This window comes from Heterodontus francisci, chromosome 11 (genome assembly GCF_036365525.1).
Source record: "Heterodontus francisci isolate sHetFra1 chromosome 11, sHetFra1.hap1, whole genome shotgun sequence".
NCBI lineage: Eukaryota > Metazoa > Chordata > Chondrichthyes > Heterodontiformes > Heterodontidae > Heterodontus > Heterodontus francisci.
This window is the reverse complement of record NC_090381.1, coordinates 67942466-67965443: the sequence shown is the minus strand read 5'-3', so window position 1 is coordinate 67965443 and position 22978 is coordinate 67942466. Positions and strand designations below refer to the sequence as shown.

At 44.7% G+C, this 22978-nt stretch overlaps 1 protein-coding gene across 2 annotated transcripts in view; it reads right to left on the bottom strand.

Moving 5' to 3' along the window:
* si:ch211-51h4.2 (uncharacterized) overlaps window positions 1–22978 on the bottom strand; it is a 374380-nt gene that overhangs the window by 247008 nt on the left and 104394 nt on the right. For both annotated transcript variants that reach the window (XM_068042238.1, XM_068042237.1), the window contains exons 6-7: window positions 12565–12700; window positions 1645–1710 (exon numbers count right to left, since the gene is read on the bottom strand). In XM_068042238.1, coding sequence (XP_067898339.1) covers window positions 1645–1710; window positions 12565–12700 — 202 coding nt within the window. The remainder of the gene's footprint in view (window positions 1–1644; window positions 1711–12564; window positions 12701–22978) is intronic.

Here is a 22978-nt window from a genome sequence, read left to right as displayed (position 1 = left end):
GAATGAAATCTGCTATCCTTACCTGGTCTGGCCTACATGTGACTCCAGCCCCACAGCAATGTGGTTGACTCTTAAATGTCCTCTGAAATGGCCTAGCAAGCCACTCAGTTCAAGGACAATTAGGGATGGGCAATAAATGCTGGCCTTGCCAGTGACACCCACATCCCATGAACGAATAAAAAAAAGCAATTCTGAACCATTTTCACTTTGGGCCTCATTTAAATGGCAAGAGTGAGCTGCAGATGTAAATTGGGTGCTCCACCGCAGCTTACCAGTCGTCGGAGAGCGTGCTATTGGCCAGCTCCAACACTGAATCAGCCAATAATGGAAGGGGACAATTCCAGAGAATGGCCAAGCTTGTACTGACAGTGGGTCACAAGTGTTTTTGCTGGATCACGAGAAGCACTCCTGTTCTTCCAGGCACACAAAACAAAGTTAAAATGTCCTCATCCGTTTTTTGAGCAGCCTCCAGTGCTTCCATTAGTTCTCAGTGAGGCCACTCAATGTTGGGCCTTTTGAAACCAAAAATTGCAAATCGGGGTCCTAACACTGGCATCGGACCTTGATTTGCAAATTTAAGCAGCCCTCGTTAGAAGCAGCCAAACCTTGGCCAATCAGAGGCCAGCAGCTCTTTAACTAAGCAATGCCACCGCAGAGGTGGTGGCTGCAGGCAGTGGAGCATCCACATGAGGCCTAGGAGCAGCGTTGGACCCAGGCCACAGGTAGGTCAGGGCGGGAGGGTTTCACGGGGTGGGGGTCGTGGGGGAGGTGTGTAGGGGGGTCAGCAGCAAGGCACTAAATGCCTCTTAACGAAGAACCACACTCCCCCACCCAAGAAAACCACATGTTTTTTCTTGCCATGCTCCCTGTGCAGTGACAGGCCCGCCTGCCACTGGGCTAATTGTGGTGGCGGCACGTTGAGGCCCTTAATTGGGCATTAATCACCCACTTAAGGGCTGCAATTGGCGGCAGGGTGGTAAGGCTGTTCACAGGCCATCCCGCGCCGGACTTAATTTCGGCAGTGGCGGGAAGATGGCAGTGTGCACCCCCCTCCCCGCCACCATCCCACCCGATTACATGCTCTCCCCACCTCCAAACTGGCCACGGGGAACAGGCATAAAATTCCACCCATACTCACACATGATACATGGTACAAAATAATTTACCTTGTGGTACCTCTACCTCTTAGTGGACGACAAGAATTGAATACAAGATGTAAATATTTTTAAGAATATGAAGAGTTCATTTAGTCAACAAATTCACCCAGTTTTATCTCCATCCCCACTCCCATCCCTAATCTCTTTCTTATTTCAAATCCACTTCTGAAGTTTGTTTAAAGATAATAAACTTTGAGCTATTCCTTAATGTTGCTTTGAATAAGAGACAAAAGCACACTTTCCAACTGGAAATTGGAGACCAATCAGCAGCGGATACAAATATTATACACATTTTAACCTCATGGACAAACAATACTGGTAAAAAAGTATTTTCAACTGCACAACAAGGTCATCAGATGGCTTTATCCTGGGGCATTCCTTTAGAAAGTGTGTTTCGATTCTTTTAAACAAAATGTAGAATTGTTAAATCTAAATAGAAAACCAAACAAAAATGATTTGCTTTGTGCTCAAATCTATTCCGACTCACCTGATCTGTAAAAGCTCAGCAAAGGCTTCACTACCAGCCAAGACATAACTGATTCCTATTGAAATGCTGCAGGAAAACACAGAAAAATAATTGAAAATAAATACCTTGTTCAGTTATCAATTATAAGGTCATTGTGATTTCAAACAATTGGTTAATTTACCATAATGCTTCAAGCTTTGCTCACCATATTTCAGATGGTTTCACTTTGAAATAATAATGATTCTTGTTAGAAGATTTGTTAGGGTCATTTTAACTCCTGTGGGAGTTGAGTGGTTGGAAGCCAAGGCAGACAGCAAAATTTTCAGCCCTTCAGAGCATGAGGCCCAGGAGATTTTATTTTCCAGGACTTATCTGCATAAGCTTTAGTTAGTCTTCCACACAAACTCCATGGAAAGCATTATCTGTCCACCATCTGGACGTAGGATTTCAGGCAACTGGAGATAGCCATTTGAGACCTGAAGGAATAGTCCCTGGCAACTCATGTTTAAATTGGTGGGGAAGCGGATTGGGAGGTTCTCACAGTCAGGTGAGGGCAGCCCAAGACAGCGGAGGCCCAAGGTTGTTTTTTAGAAACTAAAGGGAACGAAAGAAATCACTCACCTTACTGGGCCTGTTTCAGCCCCAGCTTCTCTTGCCTCCTGTACTGCGTAGAGGGGAAGCCACAACAGCTTCCCAGAACAGACCTCCAGTTAAAATTGCAACCAAGCCTCAATGATGTTAAGAATAAGTAACAATATCACTTAATTATTTGTTATTCAAATTGCTTGGTGACCCTGTCCACAATTATTTATGTCTACTAATCATTTGCATACTCAATCTTTAAATGGTAATAGTTAAGTTTTTGTAGTAAATAAATAATTGTTAGTGCATGATTTGTTGTCTGACTTCATTTGTGATAATTAGGCAAGAAAGTTTTAATCTGTATTGAATGATTTAAGATTGCTTGGCAAGCAAGTTTAGCTATCACTCACCCTAAAATTAAGGTGTGCAGTAAATCCCAGATGATTCCTCAGTGAGAAGTTAAGGTGAAGGGTTAAAGATTTGTCTGGTTCCTGGCATAAATTTGTCAGGATACCACCCCAGTGTCCTTATATGAACAAAGAACAGTACAGCACAGGAACAGGCCATTCGGCCCTCCAAGCCTGCGCCGATCTTGATGCCTGCCTAAACTAACACCTTCTGCACTTCCGGGGCCCATATCCCTCTATTCCCTTCCTATTCATGTATTTGTCAAGATGTCTCTTAAACGTCGCTATCGTATCTGCTTCCACCACCTCCCCTGGCAGCAAGTTCCAGGCACTCACCACTCTGTGTAAAAAACTTGCCTCGCACATCCCCTCTAAACTTTGCCCCTCGCACCTTAAACCTATGTCCACTAGTAACTGACTCTTCCACCCTAGGAAAAAGCTTCTGACTATCCACTCTGTCCATGCCTCTCATAACTTTGTAAACCTCTATCATGTCGCCCCTCCACCTCCGTCGTTACAGTGAAAACAATCCAAGTTTTTCCAACCACTCCTCATAGCTAATGCCCTCCAGACCAGGCAACATCCTGGTAAACCTCTTCTGTACCCTCTTCAAAGCCTCCACATCCTTCTGGTAGTGTGGCGACCAGAATTGCACGCAATATTCTAAGTGTGGCCTAACTAATGTTCTGTACAGCCGCAACATGACTTGCCAATCTTTATACTCTATGCCCCGACCGATGAAGGCAAGCATGCCGAATGCCTTCTTGACTACCTTATCCACCTGCGTTGCCACTTTCAGTGACCTGTGGACCTGTACGCCCAGATCTCTCTGCCTGTCAATACTCCTAAGGGTTCTGCCATTTACTGTATACCTCCCACCTGCATTAGACCTTCCAAAATGCATTACCTTACATTTGTCCGGATTAAACTCCATCTGCCATTTCTCCGACCAAGTCTCCAACCGATCTATATCCTGCTGTATCCTCTGACAATCCTCATCATTATCCGCAACTCCACCAACCTTTGTGTCGTCCGCAAACTTACTAATCAGACCAGCTACATTTTCCTCCAAATCATTTATATATACTACAAACAGCAAAGGTCCCAGCACTGATCCCTGCGGAACACCACTAGTCACATCCCTCCATTCAGAAAAACACCCATCCACTGATACCCTCTGTCTTCTATGACCGAGCCAGTTCTGTATCCATCTTGCCAGCTCACCTCTGATCCTGTGTGACTTCACCTTTTGTACCAGACTGCCATGCGGGACCTTGTCAAAGGCTTTACTAAAATCCATATAGATAACATCCACTGCCCTTCCTTCATCAATCATCTTCGTCACTTCCTCAAAAAACTCAATCAAATTTGTGAGACACGACCTCCCCTTCACAAAACCATGCCGTCTCTCGCTAATAAGTTCGTTTGTTTCCAAATGGGAGTAAATCCTGTCCCAAATAATCCTCTCTAACAGTTTCCCTACCACTGACGTAAGGCTCACCGGCCTATAATTTCCTGGATTATCCTTGCCACCCTTCTTAAACAAAGGCACAACATTGGCTATTCTCCAGTCCTCTGGGACCTCACCTGTAGCCAATGAGGATGCAAAGATTTCTGTCAAGGCCCCAGCAATTTCTTCCCTTGCCTCCCTCAGTATTCTAGGGTAGATCCAATCAGTCCCTGGGGACTTATCTACCTTAATGCTTTGCAAGACACCCAACACCTCCTCCTTTTTGATAATGAGATGACTGAGACTATCTGCACTCCCTTCCCTAGGTTCATCATCCACCAAGTCCTTCTCTTTGGTGAATACTGATGCAAAGTACTCATTTAGCACCTCACCCATTTCCTCTGGCTCCACACATAGATTCCCATCTCTGTCCTTGAGTGGGCCAACCCTTTCCCTGGTTACCCTCTTGCTCTTTATATATGTATAAAAAGCCTTGGGATTTTCCTTAATCCTGTTTGCCAATGACTTTTCATGACCCCTTTTAGCCCTCCTAACTCCTTGCTTAAGTTCCTTCCTACTGTCTTTATATTCCTCAAGTGCTTCGTCTGTTCCTAGCCTTCCAGCCCTTACAAATGCTTCCTTTTTCTTTTTGATCTACCTAATCTAATACAAATCTAGGCAATGCTATTTTCAGATTAATCATAATTTTTAAAACAAAGCTAAAAATTACATGCAAAAACAGGCATCAGGTGGATAATCATATCATAATCACATAATCTTATCAGTATACAGTGGTGTTTCCCAAGGGTTGGTATTAGGACCACTGCTCTTTTTGATATATATTAATGACCTGGACTTGGGTATACAAGGAATAATTTCAAAGTTTACAGATGACATGAAACAGCGAGCAGGGTAGTGACAGACTTCAGGAGGAAACAGATAGACTGGTGAAATGGGCAGACCTATGACAGATGACATTTAATGCAGAGAAGTGTGAGGTGACACATTTTGGTCAGAAGAATGAGGAGAGGCAATATAAACTAAATGGTACAATTTAATAGGGGGTGCTGGAACAGAGAGACATGAGGTTGCATGAACACAAATCTTCGAAGGTGGCAGGACAAATTGAGAAAATCTTTAGAAAGCATCTGGATCCTTGACTTTATCAAAAGGTATAGAGTACAAAAGTAACCAAGTTATGCTAAACCTTCATAAAACAGTGACTACGTCTCAGCTGGAGTACTGTGTTCAAATCTGGGCACCACAATTTAGGAAGAATGTCAAGGCCTTAAAAAGGGCGCAAATGAGATTGGGCTATATTTTACAGCCCCACTGATGTCGGGGGCCATGGCGGGGCCAGAGAACACCTCCGCCAGAGGCCCACCACAGGCCTCAACGTCGGAAAGGCCTGGCCCGATATTGCCGGCGGTGGTGAGGCCACAGGGCGGCTTCCCCGCTGTTCGGCAACGAAAGACAAATTTAAATCCGTAAAGTAATGTTAATGACAGAATAAATTACTTACCCGTTCCCGCCATCCGTTCCGGAGCGATATTGCTGCCGGTGGCTGGTACTCACGCGCCTTAGGATGCCCGTCCGGGGATCCTAGGAGGGGGGAGCAAGTACAGTTCTCAGTGGGGGTGTGGGGGTGTGGGGTCAAACTTATCTGATTGGTGTAGGGAATGGTGGGATGGTGGGAAGGGGTAAAGTTCACAGTTTATGAACTGTGAGGCGGGGGGGTGGGGGCAAGGCCAGGTGCTCAAGGTAAATATTTTGGTGGGGGAGAGGACAAGGAATGAATTATATGGTTATTGGGATTATGGGAGAGGGGCTAGAAGCATCTATTTAATTTTCTGAATCAATTTTAAATCACTGTATCTTTAAATATTTAAATTAAACGGAAGGGTTCGAAGCCCTTTAAAAATGGCATCAGCACCTGCACTGACACTGCTGACGCTATTGCCGGGGACGGACTGCCCGCCCCCTCCAAGTCATCAGGGGGGCGGGTGGGGGGGCGCGGTTTGCCCCGGCTATTTAAATGACCCACCCACGTTCAATGTCGCAGCGGCTCCATGATGTGCGGTTCGCACAGGTGGACTGCCATTTGTGAAGCACGGCGCCAAGATCAGCGGTGAGCTTATAAAATCCAGCCCATTTACTAAAATGGGAGCAGGGACTTCAGTAATGTGGAGAGATTGGAAAACCTGGGGTTGTTTTCCTTAGAGCTGAGAGGTTAAGAGGAAATTTGACAAGAGGTCTTTAAAATCATGAAGAATGTTGTTAGAGTAAATAAGGAGAAACTGTTTCCAGTGATGGAACGGTTGGTGACCAGAAGGCACAGATTTAAGGTGATAGGCAAGAGAACTAGATGTGACATGAGGATTTTTTTCCTAAATGCAGCGAGTTGTGATCAGAAATGCACTGCCTGAAAGGGCGGTGGAAAGAGATTCAGTTATAACTTTTAAAAAGGAATTGAATACTATGGGGATATGGGAACAGAGCCGGGCAGTGGGACTCTTGCAAACAGCTAGCACAGGCATGATGGGCTGTATTTTATAAGGCGGCGAGCTTGATGAAGGCGCGGTGCACGCGCAACTTGTGCGCCACTGAGCCCCTGCGATATTTTGCACGGGGGCTCATTTAGATGGAGGGGGGCGGAATGGCTACCCCGAATGATGTAGAGGGGGCAGCTGCTCCGTCCCTGGCTTTGGCGTCTGGCGCCATTTTTAAAGGGCTTTAATCCCTCCAGGTAAATTTAAATGTTTAAAGGGACAGGTGAACGAAAATTGGAAAGAAAATTTTATTTAAACTTAGAATCCCCTCTCCTGTCCCCCATTAAGTTCTCAATAAATAAAGTGACCTACCCCTCCAGAAAACCACTTTTTCATATGCCGCCCTTACAACCCCCAACTTCAGCACCTTTGATCCTCAACCCCTTCTCACCATCCCCACAACCAATCAGAGTGGTTATCCCCGCTCCCCCCACCGCCCACTCTACAAATTTCACTCCTCCTCCCTCCCCACCAGTGTCACGCCTTGGATTTCTGAATGGAGATCCGAGGGCGCGGGAGTTCTGGCTGCAGCCGGAATATCGATGTGGGACACCTGTCGCTACGCTACCATTGTCATATGATTCGCATATTTAGATGAAGACTGCGCCACTGAGCGGAGGGGGGCAGCAGGGGGGCTGCACCGAGGCCTCGTCGCTGCTGGTCAAATACGGCGGGGCGTTCCCCAAGTCGGGGGTTGTGGCGGGTCTCTCCTGGAAGAATATTCCAGGCACCCCCCCCCCCCCCCCGCCATGACTCCCGACGTCGGAGAGCTGGTAAAATCCAGCCCGATGAGTCAAATGGTCTACTTCTGTGCTGTAGCATTCTCTGATTCTATCATTCTTTGATTGTATTTAGTATGAGGCAGTCAAATAGTTTGCATTGTGAGAAAGAAACACTGAAAGAAGCGCTCAAAATGTGCATTGTCATTAGAAACTAAACACATGCTGGACTGTAATGGATTCATCTAAGAGATGAGGATTGCCACAAGGGTACCTATCTTGGAGGTCTTCTAATGCCTAACATCTGGATATCTTGAGTAAGTTTTAAGGAGAAAGTTGTGCATAACCACTGGAAGTACAAATCAGACGGAGGTGGACCTGCAAACCTCTAGCAGCTATCTTGGATCAAGGTGATGATGACTGCAGCATGTTGTCTATTCACCCTCTCCGGTGCAAGTCTTAAAGTATTGGTGCCTTTTGGCACATGGCACATTTTTTGTACCAGGGATCTGCTATCATTAATACATTCCTTTCACTGATAAGTTAGCATTTGCCAGTTGCAACATTTCAATTATTCCAATGACCTTCTTAAAAACAAATATGGCATTCATTGTCTTAACTTTGTCAAGTGTAATTAAAGATGGCCATGTTAGTACTTGTGCCTTATGCCTTTATAAAATCAGAAAATGTGGTGTTACTTAGTTAATTTGATTGTTGCCAATTCCCTAAATACTACCACTATGTAAACCTTGTACTGGGAAATACAGAGTATATTAAGTTCTCCTAATATTTAGACTATCATATTCTGCTTGACAGCAAGTGGAAAGTGAGGTTTGGCTATAAATCATGAAGCCAAAAAACACACATCATAAAACAGACTCCTGCTAACTAACAATGGAGTGACATTGATGTGTAATCCTAAAGTAATTGATACCTCAATCCATACTCATTTCGAGCTTAGAAGGCAATCTTTAGCCTTTGTAGCATAGCAATGATAAAAGATAAACTAGGGAATAGTAAGAAAGTGCAATTAAATCATATTTTATGCTAACATTAATAGTTTTCAAATATTTTAACGGTGTAACAGAATGACATGTTTTGTGCTGAATTAGTATACTACTGCTGTTGTATAAAATTCAGCATATCTGCTGAAGAAAGCAGTAAATGTGATACTTGCATCCCAGGGGAGACTTGGGGAAATGACAAACATCTACACTAAAGATTGTGGCATCTGTCAGCTGCAGAAAATCCACACTTAATGAACTAACTATTGATTGCTTTGGTGGAGTGGATTCTTGTTTGAGTCTGCCTTTAAGAGTTTGTAAAGATTCTGTAATGATTCTGGGAAGGTTTTTTTTGGTTTCTGAATTTAACCCTAAGAAAAGAAGTAATCAGCAGCTAGTACCAGTAAAATAGATCATTTCCTAGCAACCTCTCCATTACAATCTCAGTTTCAGAACATAGAATGGCAGGGGCATACTTGACTGTCAGCTTAAAAAAAATGCTTGCAAGGTCAGAACTCGATGAGTTTGGCTGGAAGTGCCGACAAAGAATTTTATTACGGATATGACTGCTATGTTTTCATTAACCGTTTCTCAGCTGCAGTGTACGTCAGTAAAGCCCAGCAGGAAAACTCTGCAGTGGTATTTTAAATGCTGACAAGGAAGTTGTAAAATTTTACTGCAAGCTTTCGTCATTCTCAGCAAGAAAATGTGACAATGCAACAGATATGGTGGTAAAAGCTTAAGAGAGAAATTGGTTCACTTCTCACGCCTGTTTCTGGCTGTGAAATGCACACTGAGGGACCAATTCAGGCAAAATCCCACACATAGGGCTGGATTTTCCCTCCGGGGATGGGAAACAGGAGCCAGGATTTTCACGGAGGCGCCCCCTTAATTGGCATGGAGACAGTCTCCCTGACCAATGAAGGGAGGTAGGCTAGCTCTCGAAGTTGGAGGTCTTCCAGCTTGAGAGGAGCAGCAGGCAGCAGTAGAGGGTAAGTAACTGAGAGGGCACATAGACATGGAGGTGCCCTCTCATCAACTTTTTTTAAACTTAAATAAGAAATAGATTCAGAAGCCAGGCCACCACTGCTGGTTTGGTGGCGGGGGGGATGGGTGGTGGGAGTAGAATCCCTCTACAGGGTGACCTTTGGCTTCAGGGAGGGCCTGTAGGTCTGCCAGGAGCACTGATTCCCCCCAGCCTGCTGCTGGGTGCCCGCCTCCAGGCAGTTAAACTACCCCTTGTCGCGTTATGAAACTAGAGTTCGACTTGAAAATCCCAGTTGGCCTCCTGTCAGCATGCTTAACAAGGTTCGGAATGAGTTTAATTGGTCGCTGCCTCATAGGGGCAGGTCGCCCTGCTGGCCCCAAACCCTCCTTGGCAAACATGGCCGGCGCCGGGAATCGGTTCAGGAAACAGGCACAATGGCTGGCACCAGTATTTTTTGGCCCCATTTCCAAACTCGGCAGCACCCGAAAATTCAGCCCAAAACCTCCACCCACCCACCTCCTCGCAAAGAAGTTGCAGCTGGTAACTTTCGAGTGCTCGAGATGCCTGCTTAAAACAGGTATTAGGCTTTATGAATATGCTAATTGTGGACCTAACACATGTTTTAGGACCTCTGCCAAATATGGCAAGAACTCAGTTTTTCACAGCTTAACCAGTAATCTTAAAGGAGGCCTATTTGTTACTTAAATCAAGTGGAGTCAGATGGAGTAGGGATGTAGAAATCCCAGAGAAATCATGTAAATGGCAATTAATGCCATTTCTTTGAGGTTTCAGCTGAAGTAATAGCTGGGGATCATAGAACTCTTGTGCGAATTGTACCCTATAGTGTTGAAGAACATAAGAAATAGGAGTAGGAGTAGATAATACAGCCCATGCAGCCCATTGAGCCTGCTGCACCATTCAATAAGATCATGGCTGAACTTATACATCAGTTCCACTTTCCCGCACTATCCCCATATCCCTTGGTTCCCTTAGTGCCCAAAAATCTATTGATTTTAGTTTTGAATATACTCATCAACTAAACATCCACAGCCCTTTGGGGTAGAGAATTCCAAAGATTCACAACCTTTTAAGTGAAGAAGTTTCTCCTCATTTCAGTCCTAAATGCCTGATCCCTTATCCTGAGACTATGACCCCTGTCAGGGGAAACAGCCTCTCAGCAATCTGCCCTGTTTAGAATTTTCTACATTATAGTGAGATCATCTCTCATTCTTTTAAACTCCAGAGAATATCAGCCCATTCTAATCAATCTCTCCTCATAGACAGCCCTCCTATCCCAGGAATCAATTTGTTGCACCCCCTCTAAGGCAAGTATATCCTTCCTTAGGCGAGAAGAACAAAACTGTACACAGTTACACCTAAACTGCAACCACCTTGCAATAAAGGCTAATATACCAAGGTCAATGGGAATCAAGGGGAAAACTCTCTGCTGGTTGGAGTCATACCTAGTGCAAAGGAAGATGGTTGTGGTTGTTGGAGATCAATCATCTGAGCTCCAGGACATCACTGCAGGAGTTCCTCAGGGTAGTGTCCTAGGCCCAACCATCTTCAGCTGCTTCATCAATGACCTTCCTTCAATCATAAGGTCAGAAGTGGGGATGCTCGCTGATGATTGCACAATGTTCAGCACCATTCGCCACTCCTCAGATACTGAAGCAGGTCATGCAGAAATGCAGCAAGACCTGGACAATATCCAGGCTTGGGTTGATAAGTGACAAGTAACATTCGCGCCACACAAGTGCCAGGCAATGACCATCTCCAACAAGAGAGAGTCTAACCATCTCCCCTTGACATTCAATGGAATTAAGATTGCTGAATCCCCCACTATCAACATCCTAGGGGTTACCATTGAACAGAAACTGAACTGGAGTAGACATATAAATACCATGGCTACAAGAGCAGGTCAGAGGCTAGGAATCCTGCGGTGAGTAACTCACCTCCTGACTCCCCAAAGCCTGTCCACCATCAACAAGGCACAAGTCAGGAGTGTGATGAAATACTTTCTACTTGCATGGATGGGTGCAGCTCCAACAACACTCAAGAAGCTCGACACCATCCAGGACAAAGCAGCCCACTTTACACACCCCACCACAAACATTCACTTCCTCCACTACTGACACACAGTGGCAGCAGTGTGTACCATCTACAAGATGTACTGCAGCAATGCACCAAGGCTCCTTATACAACACCTTCCAAACCCATGACCTCGACCACCTACAAGGACAGGGCAGCAATTGCAAGAGAACACCACCACCTGTAAGTTCCCCTCCAAGCCACACACCATCCTGACACACCATTGTCCGGAAGCTCTCAGAGGGCAGGACTTCGTCGCCCGGGTCCTTTATCCCATCCTCAGGGCTAGATGGCTAGCTTGGACTACGATGGCTATTTGCTCCCACCACCTTTACAGAGTCTGTCTGGAGGGCCTCCTGATGCCCGACTTGTCAGAGGGTCTCTCTCCTCCTGTCCACCTCCTGAACCAAGGCCTTCACTGCTGCTTCAGAAAACCTTGGAACTTGCCCTCTGCCACATTATGCCATTCTTGTGTCTTTCCCAGGTTGAACTCTGTTCTGAAATGATTTTCACCAGCTTCTCGAGTCAAAATTAATCTTTCCTTTAAGAGGTGCAGTCTGGCTTTAAGTAGTGCAGGCTAGCTTGAACTCGTGCTACCTTTTCACTATTTCAGGGCCCAGGCTCAGGCATGCAGCCATTCAACAGGGTGCTTAGCACTGGCTGCATGCTGCAACCATGTAAATGAGCAGGCAGGCCAAAGCAACAGGCTCAGGTCAATCACTTATCACAATCCCCACAACTGTTTTCGGGTCTCATCAAATTTTACGGTCGATGTCTGTTGTGGTATTTTGCCATTTTTGAAGACTTAACTAAAGTATCGCAGCATAAGATTGGTAATTGCTATGAGGTAGGAGACAAACACAGTTTACTGTTTGCTCCCCCTGTAAATTATCAAAAGCTCACTTAAGTCACAAGGCAAGGCTTTGGTTCACTTAATGTGATTGATTTAAGTACAACATATGATATAATTTAGGTAAGGTTTAAATAGACCCAAAAATGTAACAATAATTCTAGATGCGGTCCAGATTAGGATGTGCCATGAATCACTGATAGCTTTAACCTGCCTACCAATTATTTTTATTTATCTGAAAGAGTTCCCATTCAGGTTAGACAGAATAATAATTTTTAAAAAGAGGAGAAAAATTACTTACAATTGGAGGATTATGAGAAGGTTGAAAATACAACTCATATACTTGTTCAGGAACAGGACACCCAGAATATGCAAGTTTGGCATTTGTTCCTCCTCAGAATGGCCAACTCCATTATTCTGGTGCAATAACACATGATCTGCAATTTAAAAAAGTTTCAGTGGTAAACATGAAGATGACTAGATAAGGAACAATTCAACAATTTGAAAGTACACCCTCACAGGAATTGTTTTAAAATTGAAAAGTATTCCTGGAAACAGTTGGAGTAACTTAGTAATAGTAGTAGCAAATATTTCCTAAATACAGCAAAATGCACAGAAATGTTTTCCTATTTTTGATATAAGTTATTACTTTTTTCTTTTCAACCAAATCTTCTGAATGATACTCAGAATGGGAAGCATCCAAGAGAATATACACGGAAATATTCTTCCACAGTCAGCAGACTGGCCAGCAAAAGCAACCACTTTGTTGTTTTGACTCGCAACAAAATTCTGTTGTTTGTTCCAGAAGATTGTCATTAGATCAAGTTTCTCAATGAACAGCAAGAGAAAAAGTGAGAGTTGCTACCATCGCTTCTCCAGCTTCAAAGGCTTCCCTAATCCTTACTTCATTGACTGTGCCTTCACTTGCCTCCCCAATGCTCATTTTCCATTTCCTTTTCAATATCCATTGAACAGCACTAACTATCCCACAGATCTTGCTATCTCTCCAGCTGAAGTGGATTGCCTCCCCAGCAAATTTATGGCCTACTCCTCAAAGGGCGTCAATGCTCTCATGTCGCGTAATTCCCTTAATCCAGACTGATGAAAGATAATTGGTCTGAAACATTATCTCTGTTTCATGCTCCACAGATGCTGCCCGACCCGCTGAGCGACTCCAGCATTTTCTATTTTTATTTTAGATTTCCAACATCCTCAGTATTTTGCCTTTAAGACGGAGGAAAGACTAATTCTCATACTTAGCATTGGAACTAATTGGTCAGGCATGCTTCATTGCTATAAATTAAACCCACTGAGGCTAGAAACACACTGAAGAATATTTTGCAGTATTAATCACATAAATATTAAATAGTTATGAACAACACAAATCATTTAAAATTACATAAATTTTGTTTGACACAATACTGAACAATAATTAAAAATACTAACAGCTAACTTTTTTCCTTTTAACGTTCAATTTAGGATTAACAGGAGTTGACAAAGTAATTTTTCATTGGAAAGTTGTTTCAGTTCCAATCTTTTAAAAACTATATTTAGATACAAGTATAATTGAAGCATTTTGTGAATTAAGCCAATTTATTTATGTACAGAACTTTAAATCCTTCCATAAGAATAAAACAATGTTGATGTTTGGGATTTGATTAAAAATGGGAAAATATACCTTTTAAAGAAACCAAGTACTTGTAGAACAATAATGGTGAATAATTATTAGCTTTTGAACTAGATTTCACATCACATGGTAATCGGGGAACAGAGTGCTTCGTTTACTTGAGTGCTTAAGTCAGGAATTTGGTGCACGAGAGAGGGTACAGAGAAGATTTAGGAGGATGTTGCCTGGACTAGAGAACTGGAGACTAGAGGCAGAAGCCCTCATAAGATTTAAAAAGTACTTTGTCACGGCCACGTGGTGAGGTTTGGGTGGTTCCCACTGTTCTCACCTGACCGCAGCAATGTGTTTTGTTCATAGGGTTTAACCCCTTAGCGTTTAATTTATCAAATAAACAGACAGCGACAGGTTTTCTTGTAGGTTTAAAACAGAAAGTCAATTGTTTATTGATCAATACACCTTATCCCTAAATTGTCACTATCACATCCACTCATACATTTGTTTGTGTACACACACAGATACACACAAGGGACAGATAGAGCGGAAAAATATCGGTAAACAATTATAAATGCGGGATAGATTTCAGGGGAAGTCACAGTAAACCTGCTAAATTCTCTTGGAAGTCAAGTTCTCTGTAGTTGCAGGCCTGAGGTGTTGAAGACAGTGTCTCACTTATAATTCACTGCTATATAGTTGCAGATGTAGAATTCTACAGCAGGTCACATGCCTTTTTGGTTGCAGGAAACAAGCTTCTTGGATGTTGTTTTCTGAGTGTCTCTCTCTCACTCTCTCCAGGCTGCTTTTTAAGGTAAAGCTATGTTATATTTCGCCTCCTGGTAGGGATGCTTTGGTCTCTCTCCCGTGGTGACCAACAATGGCCCAGGACACGGCTACTTCACACTTTCTTTGTTTCAGAAGAACCCATTTAATTCTGGAATATTTTGGAATGGGTGTAGGATGGGTACAATGGACACCTCTAGGCTTTGAAGATTTTCCTTTGGCCATGTCAGAGAGTTTGAATATACAAAGGCCAAGTCCTTTTCCTTTGGTGACCATTTTGGAGCACATTGTTCACTTTTTAAAAGAAAGGTCCATTTTTTAAAAGACAAAGTCAGTTTTTATAATTCTCCAGTTTCCATCCATAATTTTTGTATTGTAGCACTTCTTGTGCACGTGACAACTTGGATATGCACTTGAAGTGCTGTAAGTTACAAGGCTGTGGACCAAGGGTTGGAAAATGATGTTAGATTGGGTGGCTACTTGTTGGCCATGTGGACACAATGGGCCAAAATGACTCCTTCGATGCTGTAAAGTTCCATGATTCTACATCACAGTGGAGCCTGAGGCTGCATCATCGATGCCAACTTGGATCCAATGCTGGAGGCCATGAAGGAGAAGAGGGAGGTCCTCTTCCCGGATGGTGGCAGGAGGAAGCCAACTCACCATGCAGCAGGGGCACCTCTCTGTTCAGCATCATTACCCTCCATCTCCTCTTCCTCTCTCACCTCCTGCTCCTGTTCCTCCCATGATGTTCTGTCTCCTTCCAGTGCCTTACTGTCCTCAAAGTTCACACCTCTCTGGAGGGCCATGTTATGCAGAGTGCAGTAGACCGCCACAATGACAGAGACCCTTGCAGGAAGGTACTGAAGGGCACCATCCAACCGGTCCAGGCACTGGAATCGCATCTTCAGAGTCTGATGGCCTGCTCAATGGTTGTACTGCTGGACAGATGGCATTGGTTGTATCACTTCTGTGCTTCTATCTGGGGCTCTCATAGAGTGATCAGTAGCCATCTCTTCAAGGAATTTCCCTTGTCCCCTAGGATCTATCCACACACGTTGGGGGTTGGAATGAAGATCAGAGGCAGCCTGGACTGGTGGAGGATGAAGGAGTCATGGCAGCTGCCAGGAAAGCGGGCGCACACTTGGAGGGAGCTCTTGTTGTGGACACAGACTAGTTGGACATTGAGGGAGTGGAAGCCCTTCCAGTCTCACTTTCTGGTCACTGGATGCCTTGATGGCCACATGGGTGCAATCGATGATATCTGACCCCTGGAGGAATCCAGCAATGGAGATGAAACCCAATGTGCTCTGTTCCGGCAAGGCTAGTTTCGCCATCAAATGAATGTGCTGGCTAGCTCTGCCAAAGAGGGTATCACTGACCAGTGAGATGTAGTGATCTGCAGCCACTTGCAAGGTGCCACCAAGATCCTTGGGAGGAGCCAGAAGCGAAGCTGTTCAACCCTACAGTGACTTTGACAGCTACTGGCAAAGTAATGGTGACCATTGCTGCGAGGCTCAATGTCTTTGGTGACAAGGGTGCAGATGTCAGTAACCATCTGCCCGAAGAGTCGCAGTTTCCTGCGGCACTGGGTCCAGATCATCTCCAGGTAGCTCCATATGGGCTGTGGATCCTGTGTTGAGGGTATGTCCTCCACTGCTTTCCTGTTCTTCTCCTCTCCTGATGCCAAGGGTTCTACCCTTCCTGCAGAGGGTGTTGCCCCTCCTTGCCACTGGGCCCAAAATCTGAGAATCGTGCCCCAAGGTCAGCTGCAGCCTTCCTTTTAGACAGGTGGCCATCCTATTGGCAGCCTGCTCACTGCTCTTCTGCCTCCACAATGTCGGGGGATGACGACTTTGTTCGATGCCCGAGTGCTGAGTGCCCACTCTCCCTGCTACCTGTTCAATACCAAGTGTCATGCCCCTCTTTGCCCTGCTAACCCTCTTATGGAGCCGGAGTGAGGCCCTGGGGCAGCCTTGACTAGTTCCCCACTGTGTATCTGCCTCCCCTCAGCTGTTCAGAAACTGACACCTTCTGAAACCCATTCGTCCCTTTAAATATTCCACACTCCCCCTTCAACAAGCTCTTAATGAGCATTTTAACTAGATTACCTGCCCTTAATTGGGAGGAGAACAGGACTTTCCTGTTCTGTGTTCTTCATGCCCTGGTGAGTCTTGCCGGCACTGGGGGCGGCACCTTGAAAGTGACACGCTGCCTGAGGTCGGTATTTTCGGGGGCCCGCCTCCCTTCCTGACTTCGGGGGGGCCTGAAAATTCAGCATTTTGTGTCTGTTTTCAGAGGGATTTGGAGGTCCTTGTGCCCAAACCACAGAATGAAAATATGTAGGTATAGCAAGTAATTAGGAAGGCAAATGGTATGTTAACCTGTATTGCAACGGATGAAAACAGACACAAAGAACATACTGGAAAATGTGGGGAACCAAAGGTCTAAAAAGAGAGAGGAAGGTAGAGTAAATAATATTAGTAAAGAAAAAGTACTGGAAAAATTAATGGGACTAAAAGCTGACAGATTCCCTGGACCTGTGACCTACACCCTAAGGCTTTAAAAGAGTTAGCTGCAGAGATAATGGATGCATTGATTTTAATCTTCCACAATTCCCTGGATCTAAAACAGTTCCTGTGGATTGGAAGGTGGCAAATGTAACCCCGCTGTTCAAGAAATGTAGTAGAGAAAATGCTAGAATCTATTATTAAGCACATGGCAACAGGGCACTTGGAAAATCACAACATGAATAGGCAGAGTCAACATAGTTTTATGAAAGGGAAATCGTGTTTGACAAATTAACTTTTTTGAATGTGTAACTGTCAGGGTAGATAAGGGGGAACCTGTAAATCTGGTATATTTGGATTTTCAGAAGGCATCTGACAGGTGCCACACAGGAGGTTGTTACACAGATGAAGGCTCATGGGATTAGGGGGTAATACATTAGTATGGATTGAGGAATAGTTATTGGGCAGAAAACAGAATAGGAATAAATGGGTCATTTGTGAGACGGCAGGTTATAATAAGTGGAGTGGGCAAGCATCAGTGCTTGGTCCCAACTACTTACAGTCTATATCATCAATGACTTAGATGAAGGGACCAAGTGTAATATATCCAAGTTTGATGATAAAGCAAAGCTAGGTGGGCAGGTAAGCTGTGAGGAAGACAAAAAGAGGCTGCAAAGGGATTCAGACCAGTTAAGTGACTGGGTAAGGAGGTAGCAGATACAGTATAATGTGAGGAAGTGTGAAATTATCTACTTTGGTAGGAAGAATGGAAAAGTTTTTTTTTTAGAAGGTGGAAGACTAGTAAATGTTGGTATTCAGAGGGATTTGGAGGTCCTTGTGCACAAACCACAGAATGAAAATATGTAGGTATAGCAAGAAATTAGGAAGGCAAATGGTATGTTAATCTGTATTGTAATGGGGTTGGGGGAAAAGGAAGTCTTGTTGAAATTATAATGGGCTTTGGTGAGACTATACCTGCAGTGCTGTGTACAGTTTTGGTCTCCTTATCTACAGAAGAATATACTTGCCTTAAAGGGGGTACAATGAAGGTTCACTAGATTGATCTCTGGGATGAGAAGGCTGTGCTCTGTGGAGAGATTGAATAAATTGGGCCTATATTCTCTGGAGCTTAGAAGAATAAGAGGTGATCTCATTGAAATATATAAAATTCTTAGAGGGCTTAATACAGTAGATGCTGAAAGGCTGCTACCCCTGGCTGGAGAGTCTATAAGTAGGGGGCATAGTCTCAGGAAAAAGGGTCAGCCATTTAGCACTGAAATGAGGAAAACCTCTTCACTCAGAGGGTTGTGAATCTTTGGAATTCTCTACCTGAGACCTGTGGTTGTTTAATCAATGAGTATATTCAAGACAGATTGATAGATTTTTGGGCACAAATGGAATCAAGGGATATAAGGATAGGGTGGAAAAGTAGAGTTGATGCAGAAATTCAGTCATGATCGTAATCAAATGGCAAAGCGTACATAATGGTCTTATGACCTACTCTTGTTCCGATTTCTTATGTCAACTGAAATTTCAACTACACATTCCTTGCATTAGCTATATTCTTTCCAAACCACAACACCCTGCCAGTGAAAGTGACAGGAAAGCTTTTCATATGTCAAGAGTGGCAGAATTTCTGAGAGATACTGAGCATGAAAACTGCATAGACAAAAACATCGAATTCAAATTTCAGGGATGTTCAATCATCTCCTTTTCATCAATGAGCAAAATACAAATGAAAAGGATTAATTTACAGATATTATTATTTTAATCTGCAAACGATACAGACGTGCTCTGTGATTGGTCAAAAAATAGTTCCAGCAATACTTCAAACCAAAGTAGACTTGAGGTCTACTATTGTGAAATACATATAAACAAGAGGGGCAATTTTAGTGACATTTAATCTGTTGGTTATTGACTACTTGCCACATTGACAGTCTTTCAATGGTTCTCATTCACTTCTTCTTCTTTGTTCTTCTTTGGTCTCCTTATCTCGAGAGACAATGGGTAAGCGCCTGGAGGTGGTCAGTGGTTTGTGGAGCAGCGCCTGGAGTGGCTATAAAGGGCAATTCTAGAGTGACAGGCTCTTCCACAGGTGCTACAGATAAAATTGGTTGTCGGGGCTGTTGCACAGTTGGCTCTCCCCTTGCGCTTCTGTTTTTTTCCTGCCAACTGCTAAGTCTCTTCGACTCGCCACACTTCAGCCCCGCCTTTATGGCTGCCCGCCAGCTCTTGCGAACGCTGGCAATTGACTCCCACAACTTGTGATCAATGTCACAGGACTTCATGTCGCGTTTGCAGACGTCTTTAAAGCGGAGACATGGATGGCCGGTGGGTCTGATACCAGTGGCGAGCTAGCTGTACAATGTGTCTTTGGGGATCCTGCCATCTTCCATGCGGCTCACATGGCCAAGCCATCTCAAGCGCCGCTGACTCAGTAGTGTGTATAAGCTGGGGATGTTGGCCGCGTCGAGGACTTCTGTGTTGGAGATACGGTCCTGCCACCTGATGCCATGTATTCTCCGGAGGCAGCGAAGATGGAATGAATTGAGACGTCGCTCTTGGCTGATATACGTTGTCCAGGCCTCGCTGCCATAGAGCAAGGTACTGAGGACACAGACTTGATACACTCGGACCTTTGTGTTCTGTGTCAGTGCGCTATTTTCCCACACTCTCTTGGCCAGTCTGGACATAGCAGTGGAAGCCTTTCCCATGCGCTTGTTGATTTCTGCATCGAGAGACAGGTTACTGGTGATAGTTGAGCCTAGGTAGGTGAACTCTTGAACCACTTCCAGAGCATGGTCGCCAATATTGATGGATGGGGCATTTCTGATGTCCTGCCCCATGATGTTCGTTTTCTTGAGGCTGATGGTTAGGCCAAATTCGTTGCAGGCAGCCGCAAACCTGTCGATGAGACTCTGCAGACACTCTTCAGTGTGAGATGCTAAAGCAGCATCGTCAGCAAAGAGGAATTCCCTGATGAGGACCTTCCGTACTTTGGACTTCACTCTTAGATGGGCAAGGTTGAACAACCTGCCCCCTGATCTTGTGTGGAGGAAAATTCCTTCTTCTGAAGACTTGAACGCATGTGAGAGCAGCAGGGAGAAAAAAATCCCAAAAAGTGTGGGTGCGAGAACACAGCCCTGTTTCACGCAACTCAGGATAGGAAAGGGGTCTGATGAGGTGCCGCTATGTTGAATTGTGCCTTTCCTATTGTCATGGAATGAGGTGATGATACTTAGTAGTTTTGGTGGACATCCAATCTTTTCTAGTAGTCTGAAGAGACCACGTCTGCTGACGAGGTCAAAGGCTTTGGTGAGGTCAATGAAAGCAACGTAGAGGGACATCTGTTGTTCGTGGCATTTCTCCTGTATCTGACAAAGGGAGAACAGCATGTCAATGGTCGATCTCTCTGCTCGAAAGCCACTCTGTGCCTCAGGGTAGACGCGCTCGGCCAGCTTCTGGAGCCTGCTTAAAGCGACTCGAGCAAAGACTTTCCCCACTATGCTGAGCAGGGAGATTCCACGGTAGTTGCTGCAGTCACCGCGGTCACCTTTGTTTTTATAGAGGGTGATGATATTGGCATCGCGTATGTCCTGAGGTACTGCTCCCTCGTCCCAGCACAGGCAAAGCAGTTCATGTAGTGCTGAGAGTATAGCAGGCTTGGCACTCTTGATTATTTCAGGGGTAATGCTGTCCTTCCCAGGGGCTTTTCCGCTGGCTGGAGAATCAATGGCATCACTGAGTTCCAAAGAACAAAGAACAAAGAACAAAGAAAATTACAGCACAGGAACAGGCCCTTCGGCCCTCCAAGCCTGCGCTGATCCAGATCCTCTATCTAAACCTGTCGCCTATTTTCTAAGGGTCTGTATCTCTTTACTTCCTGCCCATTCATGTATCTGTCTAGATACATCTTAAAAGACGCTATCGTGCCCGCGTCTACCACCTCCGCTGGCAAAGCGTTTCATGCACCCACCACCCTCTGCGTAAAGAAATTTCCACGCATATCCACTTTTCCCCTTTCACTTTGAACTCGTGTCCCCTTGTAATTGAATCCCCCACTCTGGGAAAAAGCTTCTTGCTATCCACTCTGTCTATACCTCTCATGATTTTGTACACCTCAATCAGGTTCCCCCTCAACCTCCGTCTTTCTAATGAAAATAATCCTAATCTACTCAACCTCTCTTCATAGCTAGCGCCCTCCATACCAGGCAACATCCTGGTGAATCTCCTCTGCACCCTCTCCAAAGCATCCACATCCTTTTGGTAATGTGGCGACCAGAACTGCACGCAGTATTCCAAATGTGGCCGAACCAAAGTCCTATACAACTGTAACATGACCTGCCAACTCTTGTACTCAATACCCCGTCCGATGAAGGAAAGCATGCCGTATGCCTTCCTGACCACTCTATTGACCTGCGTTGCCACCTTCAGGGAACAATGGACCTGAACACCCAAATCTCTCTGTACATCAATTTTCCCCAGGACTTTTCCATTTATTGTATAGTTCACTCTTGAATTGGATCTTCCAAAATGCATCACCTCGCATTTGCCCTGATTGAACTCCATCTGCCATTTCTCTGCCCAACTCTCCAGTCTATCTATATTCTGCTGTATTCTCTGACAGTCCCCTTCAGTATCTGCGACTCCACCAATCTTAGTGTCGTCTGCAAACTTGCTAATCAGACCACCTATACTTTCCTCCAAATCATTTATGTATATCACAAACAACAGTGGTCCCAGCACGGATCCCTGTGGAACACCACTGGTCACACGTCTCCATTTTGAGAAACTCCCTTCCACTGCTACTCTCTGTCTCCTGTTGCCCAGCCAGTTCTTTATCCATCTAGCTAGTACACCTTGGACCCCATGCACCTTCACTTTCTCCATCAGCCTACCATAGGGAACCTTATCAAACGCCTTACTGAAGTCCATGTATATGACATCTACAGCCCTTCCCTCATCAATCAACTTTGTCACTTCCTCAAAGAATTCTATTAAGTTGGTAAGACATGACCTTCCCTGCACAAAACCATGTTGCCTATCACTGACAAGCCCATTTTCTTCCAGATGGGAATAGATCCTATCCCTCAGTATCTTCTCCAGCAGCTTCCCTACCACTGACGTCAGGCTCACCGGTCTATAATTAACTGGATTATCCCTGCTACCCTTCTTAAACAAGGGGACAAAATTAGCAATTCTCCAGTCCTCCGGGACCTCACCCGTGTTTAAGGATGTTGCAAAGATATCTGTTCAGGCCCCAACTATTTCCTCTCTCGCTTCCCACAGTAACCTGGGATAGATTCCATCCAGACCTGGGGACTTGTCCACCTTAATGCCTTTTAGAATACCCAACACTTCCTCCCTCCTTATGCCGACTTGACCTCGAGTAATCAAACATCTGTCCCTAACCTCAACATCCGTCATGTCCCTCTCCTCGGTGAATACCGATGCAAAGTACTCGTTTAGAATCTCACCCATTTTCTCTGACTCCACGCATAACTTTCCTCCTTTGTCCTTGAGTGGGCCAATCCTTTCTCTAGTTACCCTCTTGCTCCTTACATATGAATAAAAGGCTTTGGGATTTTCCTTAACCCTGTTTGCTAAAGATATTTCATGACCCCTTTTAGCCCTCTTAATTCCTCGTTTCAGATTGTGCCTACAATCCCAATATTCTTTCAAAGCTTCGTCTTTCTTCAGCCGCCTAGACCTTATGTATGCTTCCTTTTTCCTCTTAGCTGGTCTCACAATTTCACCTGTCATCCATGGTTCCCTAATCTTGCCATTTCTATCCCTCATTT